The 22,268-nt window shown below is 43.0% G+C and overlaps 1 protein-coding gene across 2 annotated transcripts in view; it reads right to left on the reverse strand.

The window, feature by feature from the left end:
- The window catches only part of igdcc3 (immunoglobulin superfamily, DCC subclass, member 3), a 54,538-nt gene extending 33,163 nt beyond the window's left edge, over positions 1-21,375 (reverse strand). The window contains exons 1-2 of one of the 2 annotated variants that reach the window (XM_076729496.1): positions 21,082-21,375; positions 14,960-15,265 (exon numbers count right to left, since the gene is read on the reverse strand). In XM_076729496.1, coding sequence (XP_076585611.1) covers positions 14,960-15,265; positions 21,082-21,148 — 373 coding nt within the window. In that variant the 5' untranslated portion in view covers positions 21,149-21,375. The remainder of the gene's footprint in view (positions 1-14,959; positions 15,266-21,081) is intronic. The other variant, XM_076729488.1, reaches the window with a different exon arrangement.
- Positions 21,376-22,268: the final 893 nt, after the last annotated feature.

Raw genomic sequence — 22,268 nt, forward strand, 5'->3', positions numbered from 1 at the left:
AATATTCATATGTTAAATCCCAGTTAGCCTCTGTTCTCACAAACGTTGACACTATCTCTCTTGAAACATTGTCTAAACCGGTGTTGGCCTCTAAATCAACCATGTCACTCCTTGACCCCTACCAACTAAACCTTTTAAAGAGCTTGGCCCATTCCTGGGAAAACATGCTGAATTTTGTTAATTTATCACTTAAGTCCAGCACTGTCCTCACTCGCTGCAGAGTGCTGTGGTTAAACGTCTACTTAAGAAACAACATCCTGATCCAGGACCTCTGAATAATCATTGACTACTAGAAAGAAACGTTGGTCCCACAGTGATCTTTTTTTTTTTTTAACCTTTTCATGGAGGGCTGTCATATGCTGTAAATTTGTGATTTGTGATGTTGGGTTATATAGATAAAATTCAAAAGCCACACATGGAGCTGCTTACCATATGTGCCATGCATATGTGCATGGCCTCAAGTCTTCATTTTGGCAGCACGTCGTGAATGTTGATCACAATCTCTCAGTGAATGGCGCACTCTGCTTATCCATATTATACAGCCTAACTGTAATTTTAGACTGATTTCTCTTCCGCCTTTTCTCTGCTCTCCTGCTTACTTTCTCACTTCCATACAATCTTTAATAAGCATGGACAGGCAATCATTGTGTTTAAAATGAAAACCTTCCTATTAATTTAACAAGAATGGGCCTCAACACAGGACTAATAAGCAGGAGACAGATCCCCACCATCTGCCACATTTACCTTACCACAGATAAGGGAGAGTTTATCTGCGAATGGAGGATGTGTAGGAATAGACAACAAAAATCATACGCTCCGAACATATGTGCCATACAATAGAGGGGAATAACTGTAGTCATAAATCAGCCGGGTGCGCACAGGTTATCTATTAAAAAGCTTAAGTTGGAGTGTTTGTGTGTGCAGGTTGCTGACGGAATCAGGCTCAGTCATTTCTGAGAAATTATCCATGTTCCTTGGATACCAGCCCCGGGACACGCTGTCACTTCTACACTCAGCTCAAAACACATGGACACACTTATTCACGCATGACGGCGTCTACACAGCAAAGGTGGACAGACATGCATGCACTTACTGACATGTACAAAAATGAGTTTCCTCCTCGCAACCACGCACACACACAGACACACGTACAATCGCTCACACCCCTCCCTGCTCCATCAGCTCAACTGACAGCAGTAATGAGTTTCTTCTCTGCGTAAGCCAACTGGCACCCACTCAAGGGAATTTTTCAGGCTGAATTGCGGCCATTAATCACAATCCCGGGCAACACGGTGCCATCACGTGTGTGGCAAACAGAGATGCGTTCGTGGGGGGCAACGGGACTACAACATAGCAAAGGAGGAGCTTGCAATTGTGACAAAGATGGAGGGGGTGGACTGATGGGAAGGAATGAGAAAGAGCAGAAAAAATATAACAGTGCTTTATAAAGAAATGTTTGGTTTGTTAAACCATCTCCTGCTTGCTGAGGGGAAGTCCGGGCCTTAGCTCACAGTGGGCTAAATGAAGGACAAAGACTTGAAGTATCAAAAGCCCAGATGCTCTATTCTGTAAATATGAGCTCAATTAGTGGGAGGAGTGATACTCCAACATCAATCATGACCAACAAGATAGGTGGGACACAATTCTGCCAACCACTGCGCCGCTTGAGGAACTTGTAGCATCAACACGGACCACACAGTCGTGTACATGTAAACAGAGAAAGAAATATTTGGTGTGCTGAGGACTCGAATTTAAATGCATAAGGTGGAGACGAGAGAGAGGCAGCGTGGAATAAAGACTGAATAATTCCACAGCAGCGACAGTGACAGCAGCCCTTTAAGAGCACGGAGCATTTAAGTTAATAACAAAGCGAGCGTCGGCCGTTAATGTATGGAGAATTGCCATCGCCTCATTTTGTGACGTCAAGCTATTGTCACCACCATATCCTCATGTTGAGACAGCTGGAAACTCAAAGTCTGTCTCCTATTCTTTTCTTTTCACTATCTTTTCCCTCCCTCTGTCCCTCCATTCAGGCTGCCAGCTGACTGCGGTCACCAGGGATATTGCTGCCCCTCGCTGATCCGAGGTACCCAGCCCCCACTGCAAACTGGCTAATCCCGATGAATATATGCTAATATGCAGTCAGTAACCCCTGGCTCTTTTTATACGAACATGTGTGACCCCTCCGCTGCGAGTCCAGTGCGCACCAATTTGCGCCGAAAAATAACCACAGAGGAAGAGGAGCAGAACCGGAGGAAGAGGAAAAGCAAGTGCAGGCCCTGTCATAACCACTTAGTGTTACAAGACAGTGGGTGAGAAATGAAAGCCCTTTGTCTCTGCCACTACCTATAGCGTGTGTGCAAACAAAGACTGTGCAGACACTGTATTTATCATGATGGCATATCTCTTCTATCAGATAATGAAATACCCTTTTCGGGATTTGAGTAAACAAAGAGCAGCTCTGGATTTACATAAATTGAGAGAAACATTTTTTTTTTTTCTATGGAAAAACATCCCAAGGCTAAGGCTTATGAACAATGCAATAAAATATAGGCTTTGTCTTTGCAGCCATTCCTCACTGTAAATCAAATACCTATTAATTAGAATTATAAACTGACTGATTGTGGTTCCAAGCGTCTCTTTCTCTCTCTCTCTATCTCTGCCAACCTTTAATCTAATCTGCCTATTATTTTGCCTATTATTTTCTTGATTAATCTTTTTGTTTATAAAATGTCAGAAAGCGACATATTCAACTGCTTGATTCATTTGACCTACAGTCCAAAAACAAAAAGATGTTCAGTGTCACGTCAAAGTCCCAGAACGGTCGCAAATCCTCACGCTGGAGCCAAGAAATGTTTGGCTTTTTTTTGCTTGAGCGATGACTTAAAAGATCCATCGATCATCAAAGTAGCTTGGCATTTATTTTCTGTGAAATAACTATTTGATTAATTGACTAAGCTTTTCAGGCAGGGACCGCCTGCTTTTAACATTTGAACGAGCTGAGCACGACGCATCGGTTAGTGTTGTTTCCACCAACACTAAATGACTATTTTTACCCTAAAATATTAGGATATGTTGCATAAGTATTTCCCTCACTGAAAGTCAACTCCCGGGATCTTTCTGAGCAGTCACTCACACATCAGTGTTTCTGTACTCTGCTACTCGGTGTGATGTCAAAGAACGTCCTCAAAACACAGAGGTTGACATAGAACACACAAGCTGCCTGTGATGGTGGTTTTCCGACTGTCATGCTCTGGTCTCATCTATTCCCCGCAGTGGATGGGAGGAGCACTACCATAAGCTGTCAGACATAAGCACATATCACTGGCTCTTCCAACCTGCCATCAGCCAGCTAACCCTCTAAAACTGTCTTCCCACTCACAAATAATGCCTATGCTGGCAAATGGAGAGGGCTATTACGCTACTAGCATCATGTTTCATCTTTTCACGCTGAGGCAATGAAATGGTCCGCCCTACAACTTACTAACACATGACATGAAACCACTTCTATAAAGAAATAAAACAGATACATTCATAAACATGATTAAAGACTGCAGTTGGGTGGATGATACAAATTCTTTATGTGGTTATAAAGTAAACACATCTCATCCCTTGAGCGGCTAAAGAGGGCCAGCTGAAACATCTCTTAGGATGGATCCTAAAATTGCTACTACTGCATCACTTGAGGTGGGAATTAAATGAAATGTTTTAATGCTGCCTCAGAGAGAAAAAAAAGACCTCAGTCACATGTCTATGAGTTGAGGGAATGCACACTGCACATTAATTGCTGTTTTTTGTATGTACCGTTTCTGACCACGAGCCCGGGGCAGACTGTGCACACGTCCCTCTCGGTGCATTTATTTGATGTTAAGCGTAGGTAATGTGCATGTTACAGTGAGGAATTACGAGTGCGGGGTCAGGGGAGCAGTTTTCCGGCATGTTCTAACGGCAGAGCCGTGCTTCTTTGAGCTGGGCAAGCCCGCCCCTGTTTCGTTGCATCTTGCTGCCTGTCGAAAGCTGCCCTTGAAACAAAGCTGCCGAGGTCAGGAGGTCGCGGCACAGCATCGGAATGGAATGTTCCTTCCTGGTTCAAGGTCCAGTCTCCAGAGCCAGAGGGGCCCAGAGATCATTTGAGACCACCGACACATGCTCCATCTATTTTACTCCCTAACTCTCTCCACTTTCATCTACCCCTGCCTGCTTAACAGATGGCAGCTTATCTCTAATCACTCAAATTAATGCTGTGAGGTCACATACACTTTTACATTAGATGTAAAACTGTATGTTGTATCATGTTGATAGCAATTTCCTATAGCCCAAGATGACTTTAAAATGTCTTGTTTGGTCCAACCAAGTCCAAAACCTGAGGATAATCAGTTAAGATGCTGACATGAGGGACTGTCTAATATGGACTGACTGCAGGTCTTCTTCATAATCAGTGGTTGTTTGACACTGTAAAACACTGATTTTGTCCAGTTTATGCTGATAAGAGACCACTCTAAATGACAGAAAACTACTTTTTCCATTCTTAAGTCATAATTTATAAAAGTACAACACTGAATGATGTAATAATTTGTCATAAAACACTGAAATAAAAGCCTCTTGAACTGTACATTTTGCGACTCATTAGATTCCTTAAAGTGATGCGTGATAACAAAACGAAGGGGATTCCAAACAGGTTGTCAGGAGGAAATTAGCCATCCCAGAAATCTTTCATCCTATGCCAGCAGCAACCTCTTCTAATTGGTTCCTGTGGAATTCATTTTATCCCTGGTGACCGACTCCACACACAGTGGAGCCTGACAGGCTTTTAACCCCAAACACTTCAGGTGCTCTGTCCCTATGTGACAGCTACAGAGGAAACAGAGTAAAGGCTATTTTTCACTTCAGTGATGACTTCATGTTTTTACAATACATCTTGAATTTCAGAATTTGATTTGAAGGTGATTTGTAAAGCTATACCCATTCAATAATTTCCTCCCACAATCTCTCACAGTCCAGTCCTTGTCCACACTCATTGTTCCCTGTATACAAGTGCCCGTTAGTCTTCACCAAAAGCGAAAAATACACCTTCCAACAGCAACTTATGATAGTGCACAAAGGTGGGAAGTCTACACTGAGGACAGGACTTAGGAGATGCTGTATGCAGTCAATCCATGTCAATGTCAATTATGTCAAGAAAGTGAAATACTGCCACGCATTCCTTCAAGTCAAGTCCTTCATCAATCAATCATCTAGTCATGTATTGTATGGAACACGTCTGAAAATAACAGCAGTAAATGGAGGTTAAGAAGTGCATTGTTCTATAGAACTGACTATTCACAAACATTACATGTTAAGCCTTTGTGGAAAGAAACAGAATACACGTGACAGAGACAAATAAATGTCCTTTCTGAGTGAATGAAAATGTGCTTGTTTTGCTGTTGCAGGCTGCTGCGTTGCTTGTTTGGCAAAGGGCAGAGGTAGAGCTGTGATGCTGTGGCAGGTTTTGAACCACCTTATTTCACGGCCAAAGCCAAGGTCACTGCCACTGCCCGGGGCCATCAGACCGGGGCAAGGGTCTCCAGTGGGGAATGAGCAGGAGGCTGAACATTGGAGGAGGGGAAACGTAATGGGAGGAGAATAAAAAAAGGGGGAGGGGTATTCTGCCCTAGTGCACACAAAAAGGTCACAGTTTCCCAGATAAACCCCCCTCTCCATCGTCCAGCCCCTCATGACCTCTGACCCCTCTATTTCTCAGTCAATGCTGAAACAGAGGGAGAAGAAGGGGGAGGGAGGGCGCAAGGGGAAACACACCCACCCAGAGTCAGCAGCGACAAAAGGGGGCCTCAGCCACAGCTAGCTGAGTCGGTCAGGAGAACAAACGCTCAGGCCACCGGCACAAAGCAGAGCCACCAGAGGCTGCACATCTCCACAGCCTCTGCCTGTTCCCAGCCACTCCACTGCCCTGCATTTCACCACTAACAATGGTGCTGCTCAGCTCCGAGAGGTACCCCAACACACACAAACACACAGGCTAGAGAAGGGAGAGGTAGCTGAGGCCCACAGGAGAGCCGCAGCCTGCCCATCACTGACTGGCCTTTGTCTCCGACTCTTCTGCTTATTGGCCGCCACAGAGATTTCTTGATCCTTGCTGAAACAAAATGCAAAACTGGGCTGAGGGGCTCGGTGTTTGTTTGCGTCTGTGGGGGCGATCACGTTATAAGACAGCACGATCGTGTTTACCATTATCTCCGCTACTAATAAAACTAACTAATGTCCACTGCTGGCTCCACCTCCTGTCTGTCTTTGTCCTTATTACACATTTTCACACATGCAAAACAAAATGTCTGCCAAAGGAGAAGACAGGAAGAGGGAGTTTTGGTGTTTTTATTGGTGGATGGTGCAGACCCCGTAAAGGCTTTTAACTGCACAATCTGGCCATAAAGGCTCTGTTAAGTGTAGTGAAGCGCGGTGACGGGGCAGTGCTGAGAGCTGGCAAAGCCCCTAGTGAAGCCTGGAATCATGGGAACACCAACATACACACTCAACACGCACACACACACACACACACACATACACACACATACACACACATATCCTTGTGATTGCCTGTTGCCTGATCTTAACCTACACCACATCCTCATTTTGATCTTAACACGACGTAGGACAACAACAGGAAGTGGGGACTGTAGAGAAGAGTTTTCACTGGACAAGGACTAAAATTCAAACATTCTTTTCCAAGCAACCATTGACGAAAAGACGATGATGAACGACACTTAATAATGGCATGAAAACACAGGATTCATCATTAACACATGCTTGGCACAGACAAAACTCCTGAAGAGGAGATCAGACTGGATTTGTCAAGTTCAAAATAATGCAAGAATGCTGTGTACAGATTATAAAGCTTGACATTTGGAGACTGGTCCACCCTGTCCAACCTTTGGCCCGGCCTCTGCTCTCCTTCCTTTCACCTTTCACCTCTATTACTGAGGAATTCCTCCCACGAGCCTTAAAAGTAGGTAGAAGGAATTTTAGGCCCCCTTTTCATTTGTTTGTTTGAGAATAGCTCGGGTGGTCCAGGGACATCCGGAGACCAACACACAGACAAACACACACATGCTGCACAAACAAGCGGGCAAACAATGAACTTGAATTTCAACTAAGACCTAAGATGACCCTTGTGTAGTTGAACAGCAAAGCTTAGATGCTTTGTTCACTTTAAACTCATCACACTGTCAAAAAACAACAATCCAATACAACAACTTGGTAGCATTGTCAGAATCGACCCAGCAAGCTATTTAACTTCCTGAAAATATGATTCCTGTCCATCCGAGTTGAGCGTTTTCCAAAGTTAACACTGCTTTGTGTGACAAAGAAATAAAAAGACATCATCTGAATAGGTATTATCTGGATGATCAGCTACAGTGTGTACACAGCAGATGAGAGCAGCTGCCAGGAAAGCTGGCAGAGGGGCAGGAGGGAGCATCCTGCAACGACAGGGTCAAAGTTTGCTCGTGCATTTTAAGCTGATTCAGATACGAGCTAAATATGTCTGCTAGATATATGAAATTCACCAATAAAAGGAATAAAAGATGTTTGAAGATTAAGAATTAATCACGCCAATAGAAAATGACTCCAAGCCAGGACCAGCAGTTATTTTCTCATGTTTCACATTTTTTCTCACCTTTTCAGTGATGAGCTACAGCAGATGTGTTGATATTTCATCTCTTTATCAGCACATTTTAAAAATAATTTGAATTGAAAAAGACATATGCACATCATAATTTGAAAGGGAAAAAACGCTGTACAACCACTGCAGCTTTTACTGCATTATATTAAAGGATAAGTATCGTATAAGCAGCAAATGAGTAGCAGTAAGAGAGGGAAGACACTGATCACTGATCAGCAGAAACTGAAGGAACATCTTCTGATTCCATTCACTTTAAACAAATACAACTAAAACATCTACTTTCGTATTTTTTGGACTGGCGTAGTCCTGCATGGACTTAATCTGGATCGACTCTTGCATATAAGACAGAAGTCGTTCAATCTCTAGATATTTCAATATCAGTCTCCATCATTATTCCATGTGGGGCCCCTCAGGGTTTAATTCTGGGTCCCTTTCCTTTCCTTCCATACAGCACAATCTACACATAGATTTTCACTGTTATGCAAACAATGCCCGAGTATCTAATCCAGGTACCAAGCTTTTTCTTTTTGGTTTCAGCACTAAACGTCAGCTTGCTTGTTATTTTCCAATCTGTTTTCTTCTTCATGACTCTGTGGGTTTAAAAGATCTATTTTTAGTTGGTTTAAGTTTAAATGCAGCCCACCAACTTATCGTACTTGCTCTAAATTGTATGTGTTTTCCATGTATGTGTGTAGGTATGCATTGGGTATGTATGTAAGTATGTATGGCGTATTTTCCCTTTATGTAAAAAGCACTTTGGCATGATTCTGGGCTATATGAACAAACAAAGTGTTATATCACACTATGGAAGACAGAAATAGGATTAAAGTCATGTCAAACATGAAGACAGTGCGCCTGGAGGAATAAGCAAAATGCCTATTTGAGCAGGTCAGTATTTCCATCACCCAGCTGTTTCACCGCTGCAGTATCCCTTCCTCTGTTTAGTGGCGTGATTTGCCAAGTGATGTTGTTTACACAAGCAGATATTTTTAGAGCATAAGGGTGCCCGCTCTGCTTTGCACAGAAGCTCTGCTTTGCACAGAAGCTCATGCCTCATACAGTCTTATGAAGCAACTCCCATCTAACATCAACTCTCCACATATATCTGTGCTCTGTGCATGGCTGAAGTCCTGTCAGCATAGCTCAACATATAAGGACACTTGCAACAATTGTGCTCTTGATTTAGCTGTATTAGCTTTTCATTCCTAACATCTGGAGATAGGGAAGATTAAATGAATGTAATTCTGCAAAGCAAGTTAGGGTGCAGGGCCTTTTGTGTGTCCAACCATGCTGCATAACCAATAGTCAAAAAATATAAATAGTAGATAATGTATTTGATAAATATTTTATTAGTAATTATTTAAGAAGTGACTAAAATGTCTTAATTGGTTTGGAAATCTAACCAAAACCCAATTTTACATTGTCTTTTACAGTATAAAGACATAGAGCAAACTAAGACAATAAGGCATACTACGGGCAGTATGGGAATAGTATTGGATCCCTTGGTGATTTTCCACTGCTTCAAGGTCACTGACGTGCCATCTTCAGAAATAATAGGGATTCCTGCCCTTTCTCCACAGCAGAGTTGGACGAGCTTAAGCATTTGTCAAAGCAAATATCCAGGGTTGGCATTAGGGGCATTCTGTATTGCTGTTTATTCAGTTCCCTGACAAAAAGGAAGAAAAAAAAAAAACATGGAGGACAACCAGCTTCTTTACAGGCATGCAAGAGCGAGAGAGAGAGAGAGAGAGAGAGAGAGAGAGAGAGAGAGAGAGAGAGAGAGAGAGAGAGAGAGAGCCAGAGCGAGAGAGACAGATACAATGAGATTTGCAGTTATTTACCCTTGCCTTTGCTTGTATATAATCATGGAGCGCATCGGAAAAGGACCCACTCTGAACCAATTCTGAAAAGCCTCTATTCTAAGACAAGTAATAAAATCTCTTATTCATTGTTGCCAATTATCAATCAACTCAAACAGAGCACACGTAATCAGGCAATGCGATGGTAGTATTTTGTCTGCAGGTGTACAGTAATAAACCGGTTTCTAGTGTGATTACACAAGAGAGGTCAGAGCTCTCAGAGCCCGCCTCGTCGGTACAGAAAAAAAAGAAAAAAAAAGCCGTTTCTTCCTCAATCCCTCTGACACACTGGTGGACAGATGGAGGGGTGCTGACCACACAGCGGGAGGGAACACTGATTTAACATTAGCCACATACCTGCCCAAAGGAAGGAAGAGGGCAGTCAGAGGCCATGTCTGTATGCACTACTACTGTGTGATGGTTTCAAGACAGGAATATCAATGAGAAGAATGATATGAGCGAGAGGATTACAGGGATGAATATTCCCTGTTTGTTTTGTGGCATAAAATGGCAATAGCACATGATTTTCCCTCAAAAATCACGATAGATGAAGTTAATGCTTTCTTCTTGATGAAATGATGTTCATTTTGCGAGGATTAATAGAAAACACTACAAGGGTTTATGTTTAAATGTCAAAACACCCATTTAGTTGACTAATCTATATGACAGAGAGATGACTTCGTGGAGAGCGAGCAGAGACGAGCCGGGGTAGGAGGGGGACTGGCTGAGGGCGGGGTTTGGCTGGCAGACAAAGGGAGCTACGAGGAGATGTAGGGATGGCGCTTCAGCACTCACCCAGGCAGGAGGCCATGAAAGGGGTGGGGACAGGAAGGTCGGAGGGTGATGGAGAGCCACCGCCGACCCTCCAAACACACGCGCTCGCACACGTACGCACACACTCACGTAAACTCACATGAGCCGCACATAAATCACTCTCACTATCTGTCTGAGAAGGTGCACGTCGTAAGCCATCCACAAAGCTTTGAAATGTGGCAACTTCTCATCTTCGGCCAGAAACGTGCAGTTTTTATCAGACTCAGTGGTCGACATCCACTTATTTACTTTTACATCCCTGAAAGGAGTTGAATTCACACAAATGAGAGGCATGGGTATAAACTGAGACACTTTTACAGGCATCCTCTGTCTTCTCCGATTTCATCCTTTACAGCCCCCTGGGTTCCTCTTTTTCATTAAAGTCTCATTCAGGAGCCCACTATTATAACGGCAGGACAATTCACCACAGAGACCTCAGAATTAAACAAGGTAGAAATTATCATGCAGCAGCCAAGGGCTCTATATCTAAACTGAAGTGGTCCATAAAATGAATATCACATAAAATGTACAGATATTATAACGGCATTTGTTGCATTTTTTACTACTCTTGTTTTTAGTTTACTCATGTTTGCACTGACATTGCCTTTTCACACTTCATATTGTGTTTGCAAATCTTTTCCAATGGTTCCTGAGGTCAATTGCAGTCCCCTCCTATGAATGGGACTGGGGAAAAAAAATAAATTATTTCCGAACAAAGCCTCAACTCTTTCCAATTAATTCCAGACAAACAGACAAAAGCAAGTCATTTCAATTGATCCTAAAAGCTATTTTGTAACAGGGGGGCTTTTGTGGTGTGTTGCCTGGTGACGCTGGTGTGCTGTGGGGGAGGGGCAGGAGCCCTGGCCGGGCCCACTGTACCAGGCTTGTCATTCATCCAAATGATGAAAAGCTTCCTGAATGTAAGCTAATGAGGAGGTCCAAGAGAAACTGAGGAAAGAGAGAGAGATGGAGAGAAAGAAACCGACCATCAAAGAGATAACATTTAGGAGGAAAAAGAGTTTCCTGGACCAACCGGCGATTTAGAGGGACAACGGGGAGTCCGTCCTACACCAGCCCCCGACAGTGAGCTCACACGAATGGTTGTCAAGCAAGTAAAAAGTGAAATTTATGGAGGAAGGTAGTGTGGAGGGTAAGATGGAGGCTTTATCCACTGAGAGGGCTATAAAGAGGCTTCAGTAATCACACCACCCATTGCATCACAGTGGTACAAGTCAGAGCTCTGTTGTAAGAGGGACTATAACACAGCAAATTACCTCAAAAACACAAAGAGAGCACCAACATTAACAAACAGTTGGAACAGAAAAAGAAACAAACACTAGTCACTGATCTTTGTAAGCGACGCGTTGACTTGTTTTGGGTCATTTCTCTTCATAAACGAAATGAAAAAACTTTGTCCTGAATCATTTATGTCCAGCGCGGAGCAAGAGAGGATGAAACGGACCAGCGATTGTCCAAGTCTCTGTAGAATACACTTCACCTCAAAGATTAAGCTCCTTTTAAAACCTTATTAAGACCTTAAACATAACAGTTTGACAAATTGAGGCTTGATCAACAGGGGAACACTTCTGTGCTGAGCAGGCGCCTGCAGGAGCCTGGAGGCTGAGGATCGCAAGAAGCTGAGCACTGAAGGATGATTTTTCTGAATGTACAATACAAAACCTTCCCAAGGCAGCCAAACAGAAACAAAGAAAGCTGTCGTGCCTACAGTTATAACTTAGGTATAAATAAACTACCACAACTAATGGTGCAATGAAAGCCTCATTAATCTCACTTCTAAAAGGCATTTTCAGGCATTTTTCATGCACTGCAAACAAAACATGGTCAAACTTACAGTGAAATGCCAACATCACTTTTTCTGGCAAATCTTACACAATACAGAGAGCATTCGTGTGCAGTGATGGCTAACATGGGGGTATTTTACAGCCAGAGGGTCCAATCTCATGAGTGTCTTTGAAGGATTTCTGGAGGATTATTTTCAGTCATGGCTACCTGCAGCTTTGATAGAAGTGAGACTCCATTAAGGAGACACAGAGCATCATTGTAGCAGAGCCGTAACTCATTCAACTCCTGGTCATAAATCTCCTCAACACAACCCAAAAGGTCGGAGGTCAGCGCTCAGAATGTGACTTTCAGTAATCCATCAGTTCCTTCCTAATCAATACAAGAATGAAAGCCCAGACAAAACAGAGGATTTGCACCCTGCATGATTCTGAACCTGAGGTGTGCTTTAGGTCAGGTTCATCAGTGAGATTAAATTTGTATTCACTGTATAACAGCTGAGTGACGGGGCTTTGCTCTACAGTTGCATAATTCTTAATTTTTCATGCTCATACAATATTGAACCCTTGAATTAAAAAACGAATTTGCCGAATAGTGCACTGAAAGATTAATCCGTGAGGCACAATTACTTTCCACCACCTTCAAATGATGTGTGATTATCTCATCATTTGTAACCTTTACCATGGATTTCAGTCACTAGTGGAACAGATTAGTGAGGGACAGTGTGGTTTGTGGTTGGGGACTGGATTGCTGGAGGACTCCAGTGCAACACAACTCTGTACTTTATGAATTTCTAATTTTATCCCGTGCATTCAATAAATTAACTTTTTAAAGTCCGAGCACACATCCTCTCATTGCACTTCCCTGTTCTCACTGACTTCAAATAATGTGAATGCTACTACATATTGAAGCTATATATAACACACTGTGCACTGCAGCACTACAAACCATCAATATAATTCTATTGTTTTCTCTGGACCATGCTCATGTCATAAACTCTGTGCTCATAAATCTCTGGATTTTCATTTTCCTCATGCTTTCTTACCACTTTATCAAAGTAATTCTTTGACATAATAAAAACAATGGCGGTGGTGTGTGTGTGGGGGGGGGGTTTGATTACCTGTCCCTGATGCAGAATAATAAAACGTGTTAGACCTTTTGGGGAGGCCTTAAAAGGTTGCATGTGTTTGACAGCACCCACCACGCAACAGAGCTGAAGTGACTTTTCCCTTCAGTGAGACGTCCTCACTATCCCACTGAGTGGAAAAGCTGTATTGGCCACAACAGCACAGCAGTATGCTTTCTACACACAGCCTGGGATTTAACGGGCTTCTGCAAGCCTCTGACTGTCTCTGTGTTACAGAATATACAGAACACAGCGCTCAAAAAGTCTTAACTTGTGCAACAGTACAGTATCACTAAAGCTGCTGCTGCAACATCTCAGCGTGTCCACAGAGGAATGTGCACATCCTTGATGCCTTTGATTTAAAGTACGCTGAGACATACGCTGTTTGTGTGTGAGAGAAAAGCGAAAAGTGGAACGCAGAGAGTCCGATTGTCTCACTGTAATAAAAAACGCTGGAAATGAACCATGGCAACAATGTTGAGAACTTAATGTCGAACTAGAATCACTTCAAATAAGAGATCTGGTGGTCAAGCCAGAGAAAAATCTGCCTCGATGCCTTTTCCAGTGAGTGGGCTGCTGGGTAGCGTCGAGCTTATTGCACTCTTACAAAGCAGCGTGGAGAGTCTCAGCATGAACACTTGTTAATGCTAAACTCAAAGGCTTGAATTTCTAAGCAGCACTGTAGATGAGCATCAGAAAGTTCATTACACCGAAAGAATGATATTAGAATATTCAAATGACTCCACCGCCAGGGATATTCACAACATTAACAGCACAGCAATACCCCGACGACTGGGACTGGACTGAAATGTGATTACTTAAGGCGATATTTCAATTACAGTGTTTACATTCGTCGGGAACACAGATCAGAACTTAATCAAACTTCAGTAAGCGGCTGTGGTTGCAGCTTCTGCTTGCGTCACATCTGCATTCTGCATGACTTCTTTTCAGACCTTACATGCACAATTAGGTCCAGACAAACTATTGAATTAGATAATAAGATAGTTCAAGATGACACACTTTGAATTTAAATATGACAACTGAAAAAAACAAGGCCAAACCGCAGCCAATGACAGCGACTCGACTTGTGTTCCAGGCTGCGTGGAACCATGTTGGCTAACATATACTGGTTCAGAAAACTGAATGAAATTAAAGCAGAGATTTACGTAAAGGACAGTACAACAAGACTCTGACTCTGAAAGCCAGCAGCTGGTTAGCTTAGCTTCATACAAAGACTGGAAACAGCTAGTGTGTCTCTGCCCAATGGTAACACAGTCTGCCTGGCAACGTCTTTAAAGCTCACTAATTAACACGCTACAACTTGTTTGTTTAGTCCATATAAAGAGCAAAATGTGAAAGTGATAAATTGTGGTTATCTGGAGAGTGACTTTCTGAACTTGTTGTCACCGTGTGGCTGCCAAGCAACCAGTGGAGACTTGTTTTTTACCTTTGGACAGAGCCAGGCGAGCTGTTTCCATGCTTTATTCTGAGCTAAGCGAACTGGGTGAATGTTGAACAAGAGTGGAACTGATCTTCTCACCTGTTGTAAGTCTTGGCAACAAAGCAAATAGGCATATTCCAAATGTGTCAGACTATTCCTTTAATTGGGTTTTGAGCTAATGCATGCCATCACACTATAGAACGAAAAAAAAAAACTTCTGCATCACTCTCAAAGAGGAGACTTACTGGCTGCCTGAATACGAGCCTTGCGGCTGACCACCAGCCCAAAAGAATTCTGGGCCACGCACTCGTAGTCGCCCTCGTCAGATGAGCCATCCGATTTGGTCTTCTGGAAGTGACCGATCAGGAGCGAGCCGTTGATGAATGTGGTGTGATGCTGATCCTGAGTTAAAAGCAGGCCGTTGTGCCTCCACTGTGTCGTAATTGGGGGGATGCCGTTCACCTGGCAGTGGAGCATGAGGGGCTGCTCCTGTACAGCGATGATGTCGCTGGGCTCCAGTGTGAAGGAGAGCTCTGCTTCGCACATCACACCTGAAAAGACATGCACGCACAAATGGTTACTATGCAGCCGAGGGCGAAGGTTCCTTCACCTTGTTCGCAGTAGAATATCTATCTATATATATATATCTCAAAGTTGTGTTGTTAGTTATTTATTTAGCATTTTTTATCACATTCCTCAGCAGATGGAGCTTGCTCACTTGTCATGGTCAAACTCCAGATGCAGAAAAAAATGGCAAGTGGACACTGAGTTTTGTGTGGGGCCAAGATGGTGATCATGAACCACAATGACAACCCTGATTCGAGTCCAGCTGGAGAGGATCCAATGAAAGCATGAATTGTGCCTCAATATAAAGATAGGTACACAAATGTGTACAAGAATCTGCCTCCAACTAAATATAAACGTACTACTGTATGCACTGCCCTGCTCTCCTGAGACATCTCATTGCAAACAGTACCAAATTATGCTCCCTCTTCCAAAAAACAAGTTTGGATTGCAAACATGACCCCCGTCCATTCAAGCATTTTTCAACTTGATACTATATTGACCACGTTTGCGTCAATACCACTCAACTCAGTGGATTTACTTTCCTTTAAATTTCAACAGAAAGACTCTTGGGGACCCTTACAGCAAATGCACAATCACCTTTAAAGTTTAGACTGCAGGATTGGCAGCAGGGTCTGGGGTTGAGAGCATTAACATATGGGCACAAAACCCCAGCCCTCACATCTAAACAAACAGGAAGAATGCTCCTTGTGTCATTTCACTGATAGCAGCTCATCAGGCCTTACAGCTCGTGAATAAAAAGCCTTGACTGAGCTACCTCCAGGCTGAAGTCACATGGGAATTCACAGGCTATAGACCCACCCAGCATGTGCACTCTTGTAACACACATGTATGGCCTTGTATGTGCAGTACTGGTTTAACTGATGGCAGCAACTTAGTCACAAGCTGCATTCTCTTTTCACCACAAAACACAAAACCATACTCTGTGACCAAAAGCTCCAGATCAATTATATTTCTTTGTAGCGATGATTTCCACTTATTAATGGAAGGAGGAACGGATTATTTTTTTTTAATATTTGCGGTTTCTGAGGGTAAAGAGGAGGCAGAGGGAGAACAATAAATAAAGGATGTAAACAGCCTGACCTGACTTGGTACTATAAAAGAGGAGCTTAGCGGGCTCTCTTGGTATCATGTTTCAGCTGCTGATGGACTAAGCAATACCAGTCTCGGCCCCAGGCCCTGGAATCTGGTGCAAGGGGGGCCAGGGGAGGGCAGGGGGCGGGGGTGGGAGTGTGGGGGAGCACAAGGGTCAAAACAGTGAACCTCCTGCTTCATCCCTCAAATTCCAGTCAAGAAATACTTCCCCTTAGGTGCAGACAAGGAATTCATTGACACACTCCTCTGTGAAGATCACATATGGAGCACAATGCAAGAAATCTTTCCTCTTCCTCTCTTCTCGCTCTGTATCCTTTCTTTATGTGCAACCCCCTTCCCGTTTTTTCCCACTCTCCAAGCACGGTAAGTAAATGGCCATGGGACCAGAGAGACATCAGTGCTACCACTTGTGAAAAACAAGGGGGTGGTGGTGGGAGAAATATTTAACCCTTAGCTGGCAGGCGGTGATCCCGCTGCCTGGGCTGCTGCTCTCCAAAATGATGCTGCCCACTGAGCTCCATCTCCTTTGGTCCAACAAAGATCACATGTTTTCACACAGGAAGCAGCAAGCAGGAATAAAAACTGTATGCAAAGAGCCTGCAGCCACACACGCAGTCAGTCACACTTCATGTTAAGATCAAAACATGGATAAATCTCAACGTAAAGTCACTATTGCATACTGAGCAAAACCCCTTTGGACAAATTTGAGGATGTGAAACCTATAAAAGCATCACATTCAACCTTCCTCTGAATAGACTGACTGAAATGCATTGGAGGCTTTTTATTTTCAGCTTTCAACGCTGTCAAACGACATCAGTCAGTGTTATCAAGCCTCGCAGCAAGCAGGATAATAACAGCACAGTGCTCGATGTGCTACAATGTCATTGATTTCGAGTTGATTAAACAGCTTTATTGATGCTGTATATACTTCCGCATCACTTCAATTAATCCGAGTTCCTTCCATTAGCTAGAACAATGTGTATGAGGGTCCGTGGGCTTTCGCTTTCCTAATGAATAAAGCATGTTGGTGGAGTGGCTGGCTAATGCAATCCTGAGCTCTGGGTGGGTAGAAGATTACAAACAACTGTGTGAAAAAGGTCAGAGACAATCATTTTGAAGACCGCATTGGAATCATAAGACACATCCAATGAGACAAAGGAGATGAGAGGAAAAAAGGAAGAGGGGAAAGCCAGACTTTGCACTGTGTGTGGTTTAGGCTCAGGTCATCTGTGAATGCTGAGCATCCAGAGGGTGTGCAGAGAGGAGAGCGCAGCTGTAGAAACTGATGGCAAGAGCACGCCTATCCACAAAAAACACATGTTCACAGACATGAATCTATACAGGCGTGGATTTTCATGGTTAGATAAGGAGGCAGAGACACACACACACACACACACACACACACACACACTAATGCTCTTTTCACACAGAGGAAAGACGCACTAGCATGTAGGATTACCGGGTGAGACCAGAGACGAGTGTTGGCTATGTGTGGTTCATGCTCTGGCTTACTATTGACAGATAAGTGTGGCTGGCTGGCACAAAGGTTTACTGCTGCAACAGTAAAGTGAGGATCACACACCAGCTACCGACAGACAGATGCAGTTAGCAGACACGAGCACCACTGATGGAGCTAAGTGAGCTTAGGACACACCACGGGCTGCTTACAGGCAGCAGCATGAGCAACACAGCTGCTTGGCATCATATGATACGACAGCCAATGAAAAAGCTGCTTTGGAATTCATTTAAGAGCTTTAGCTTATAAATGCTACACAGTGCATTTAAATATGATATTGTTAACGGGATACTCCAGAGTTAAGGATGTAGATTTGTCTTTTATTGCTAAATCACTGTGCTGTCTCTCCTTACTCTCTCAGCATGCATCTGTTGCAGCATGACATAAAGATAAAAACAAATTTTTAAACAAATTTCCTGTCTCATTTGCTGTGACAGGCCGCTGCAGCATCGTGTAAGGTTTGTTTGATTGTGGATTGATGTTTTGTACACTGGATGAGAGTTGTGGACCTACCCTCCATGAAGTCACTGAACTGTCCATGGAAGTATTAAAGATGAATATGTATAAAATATTCTTTTAAAGGTGACAGCAAAAATCCTATATTTGCATTTAGATCCAGTACATGTGAGTGAATGAAGCACCAGAGAGTCACCCGTATAAATCAGCCATTAAAAAGAGCACGCACAGAACGACATGCTCTTTCTCACAAGCTTTATTAGGTGTGTTTTATTACTTATTATTTTTTCATAGTGTCTCGCTAAAAAGCAATATTTATTCTATTTCCAGGGGGAGGACTATGCATGCAGCATTGATAGTTCCCTCTTAGGCTTCTGCTTGATAAATTATGAATCAATACTCTTTTTTTTCTGGGCTTCCTCATGAGCATGTAGTTTCACACACTCTGATATTCACCTGTTAAGAGAGCAGCTTGGTAATGATTACACAGTGACAGTAATATAGGCTACAGCAGTAACATGCAACACATGAATGCTGAGAAATAGTCCATGTGTTGTGCATGATAGTAGACGTAGGACAGCTGTTGTGGAATTTACCACATTTTCCCCACCATCAACACACTGCACAGTCTCACCAAAGCATTAACCTGCAGTGTTTTTCCACAACAGTCCAAATCCTAATAGTGACAAACCAAACACACTCTGGTGCCTTTGGGTTAACACTTTCAGGAGTGTAAAGAGGCATGAAGTTAAGTGAAAGTTCTGTCTATTTTTCTTCCGTTTCACTTCATATTCATCCTGTCGTGTAAAGTCACAGGCTAGTCCATTCAAAGCAAACAATGACCTGTCCGTAACATAAAGCTGTCACATGATGTCCTCTGAATGCTTTGCAGCATTTTACCTCAGAGTTTGAGCTCTTCACACCGTAAGATATATAATATTGATATCCCTCCTACTGCTTCTTTCACTCTTATCAGCGTTGCTTTAAATGTCATAAAAAGCGATTTTTTTATCTAAACTGAATCTGATATCAGAGGCAGACAAGCACTTGAAAGAGCTTCATTTCTTTAATGCGATGGGTAAATTGGAACTACATCCGTCACAGAGCCGTGTTTCTGAAGTTTTTGTTCCCAGTCCCCTGACTGAACATGTTATGAACCACTGTGTACTAGCCTTTATGATTCCTGTGGGGGCCTTTGTGGGTCCCTGTGTGGTATGCTTTGCAAATACTCAATACTCTCTCTTGCCTTTGAATTAAGGGGCCTCACATAGAGAGAGAAACTGTCTATCATACGGAACAAAGGGGCAAAAAAAGAAAATTTGAAAAGGACGAGAGGGACAGTCTTGACATTTAATCTGTACAAATATTCTCCCCAGCAGGCAATAACCACAGTCTTTTAATCTATCCCCAGAGCAACAACCACTGTCAGTTCGCCCAGCCATGGGGTGGTGTCCTGCACAGGCCAGCCAAGAACTCCATCTCCTTTAGTTAGTTCAGATCAGCCCCAGATAAGAAATTAAACTCCATTCACTTGTGAAAGTCTGACACTTTTTAAAGTTAGCATGAAGAGTTAAGTAGTAGGACATTTTGATCACTTTTAAGAGACAGAAGCAACAGCGAATTGCAATTTAAAAGCCTTAAAGCCTGTACAACTACAATATCTTAATATCTGGTTGAATAAGTTTCACAAGTATTAAAGCATTTGGTCCAAACTGGGATTGAGACCATGTGGGACCATCTTTTTTGATGTTTTTGGATTTCTATATTGCACATTTCACATATTCTCATAGTGCTTACTGTGAACTTTTGCACTTTCCTGCACAAAGCTGTACATACTGTATATATTGTTTTTTTTAATAATATTTTCCTAACTTTATTGTCAGCGTTGTTTTCTATTTATGCTTCTTGACTTGCAGCATTTTTTTTGTCTTACATTTCTTTAAATAATTCTACTTGCTATGATTGTTACAATGCACCAAAACACCGACGCAAATTCCTCTTATGTGAAAACCTACTCGGCAATACATCGATCCTCACTCCAGTTCTGATGCGGTCAACAATAACATGGAGAAAGTGGCTCTAACTCTGTGGCCCTGCTCCTACTGGAACATATGATTAAAAGGCACTCACGAGGAGAATTAGAAAGCCACTTCTGATAACAGACAAGACCACTAAGAGCCTCCTGCACACAGCTACTGAAACGCAAAAAATGTGACTTTCTCAGTGCGCTAACTGGACACCTTCCAGTGGGACATTCATCACATGCTTCTAATGGCGTTCACGTGAAAATAACTATGAAAACAATCCAGAAACTCTGCTGACTATACTGCACGTGGCTACCGTATATTATTACGGTGCTGCCTGAACATCCATGTGCATATGGAACAACACCAATTAGCCTATGAGGACATTTCAAGTTCTGCAGGATGCACAAAACATAACTTTGACCATATGGATGTGTATCCGTATGTGACCTCCAGACACAAATTCCGCAGTGCACAAGGCTCCAGTAGTCTTCACATCGGCATTTACTGCCGTAACAACGGACACCGGAGAGGGGCCAAGTTCAGGGTTACTGGTCAGCAGCGCACTCCTCGCTGCTTGCGGCACGCACGGTGCTCCGGAGAGCAGCAGACCAGCAGTGGCTGTCCTCCACAGAGCTCACACACCCTGCTGCACCACGCTCCAGCCCGGTAACAACATAACGCCACTTACCGATTAAAGCATTTAGGAGTATTCCCAAAAAGCATGGACCAAGGCGTCGGCGCCCTGTGGATGCCATCTAAACACTTATGGAAAATATTCCAGCACTTGCAGAAAACAGCGCGAGGTGAATAGATGGAGGTAAAAAAAATAAAAATAAAAAAACCCACACACACACACAGATATCCAGCTTCAGCGAGGCTACTACATGTTCCGACCTACAGTGCTACGGATAGGTGGCTCGCTGGGGTCGAACGAGCTTTCGCCATTTTTACCATCTATCGGGAATCTGTCAGCATCCCGCTCTGTCCCTCTCCCTCTCTCTCTCTCTCTCTCTCTCTCTCTCCCTCCCTCTCTCCTCCTCCTCACTGACTCTGCTGTATCCCAAAGACACCCCCCCCCCCACTCACACACACTCACACACACACACGCTGAATCTGCTCGTGGAACAAAAGAGCCGACTGCTGCCTGCTTCACTCCCAACGCACGAGAAACCTGCAAAAACTGCATGATTTCTGCATGTCAATAAATCAGCTCCGACTAATAGTACTTCTACAGATGCTACAGGCCGGTAATCACAATACTGCTAACAATAGTAATGATACTAATCGTAATAATAACCAAAAGTGACATCACAACAACAGAACTATGATGTAATAACAGGCCACTGATGTAATAACAGGCCACATTTTGCCAACGCTGAACATATGGCAGGTGTTAAAACATACAACATAACAACAGGCTGAGTTTCATTAAGAGGATAAAAACAATGAAATTCTGTCAGGTGGATGCGTTTTATTTAAAGCTGATGGTTCAGCACATGTGAACCTGGTGGGATAAATAAACTAGGAGGACCCCGAACTCCATTACAACAAAGCAGTGGCTGTTTAACTGTATTCGGACTCCCCCTAGTGGACAAAACATCTATTCCTGGTCTCAACTTTAATGGAATTTAACAAAAAACAGCCGTTCTGCTATTGTAGTGGTCAATGTTCAGTCCCATAATATGATGTTCATTTTGGTAAACACATACATTACATTACATAACAGCACTAAGACAATTATTTTCTGCAATCAGGCTAAATTAACAGAACTATTAGTCTATTACAATCAGGCCTTGGACTATACCGATTATTTTCATGATTGATTACGCCACCCATTACTTTTTTTTAAAATTAATTAATTGATTCATTGTTTTA

The sequence above is a fragment of the Chaetodon auriga genome, chromosome 1, assembly GCF_051107435.1.
Source record: "Chaetodon auriga isolate fChaAug3 chromosome 1, fChaAug3.hap1, whole genome shotgun sequence".
Classification (NCBI taxonomy): Eukaryota; Metazoa; Chordata; class Actinopteri; order Chaetodontiformes; family Chaetodontidae; genus Chaetodon; species Chaetodon auriga.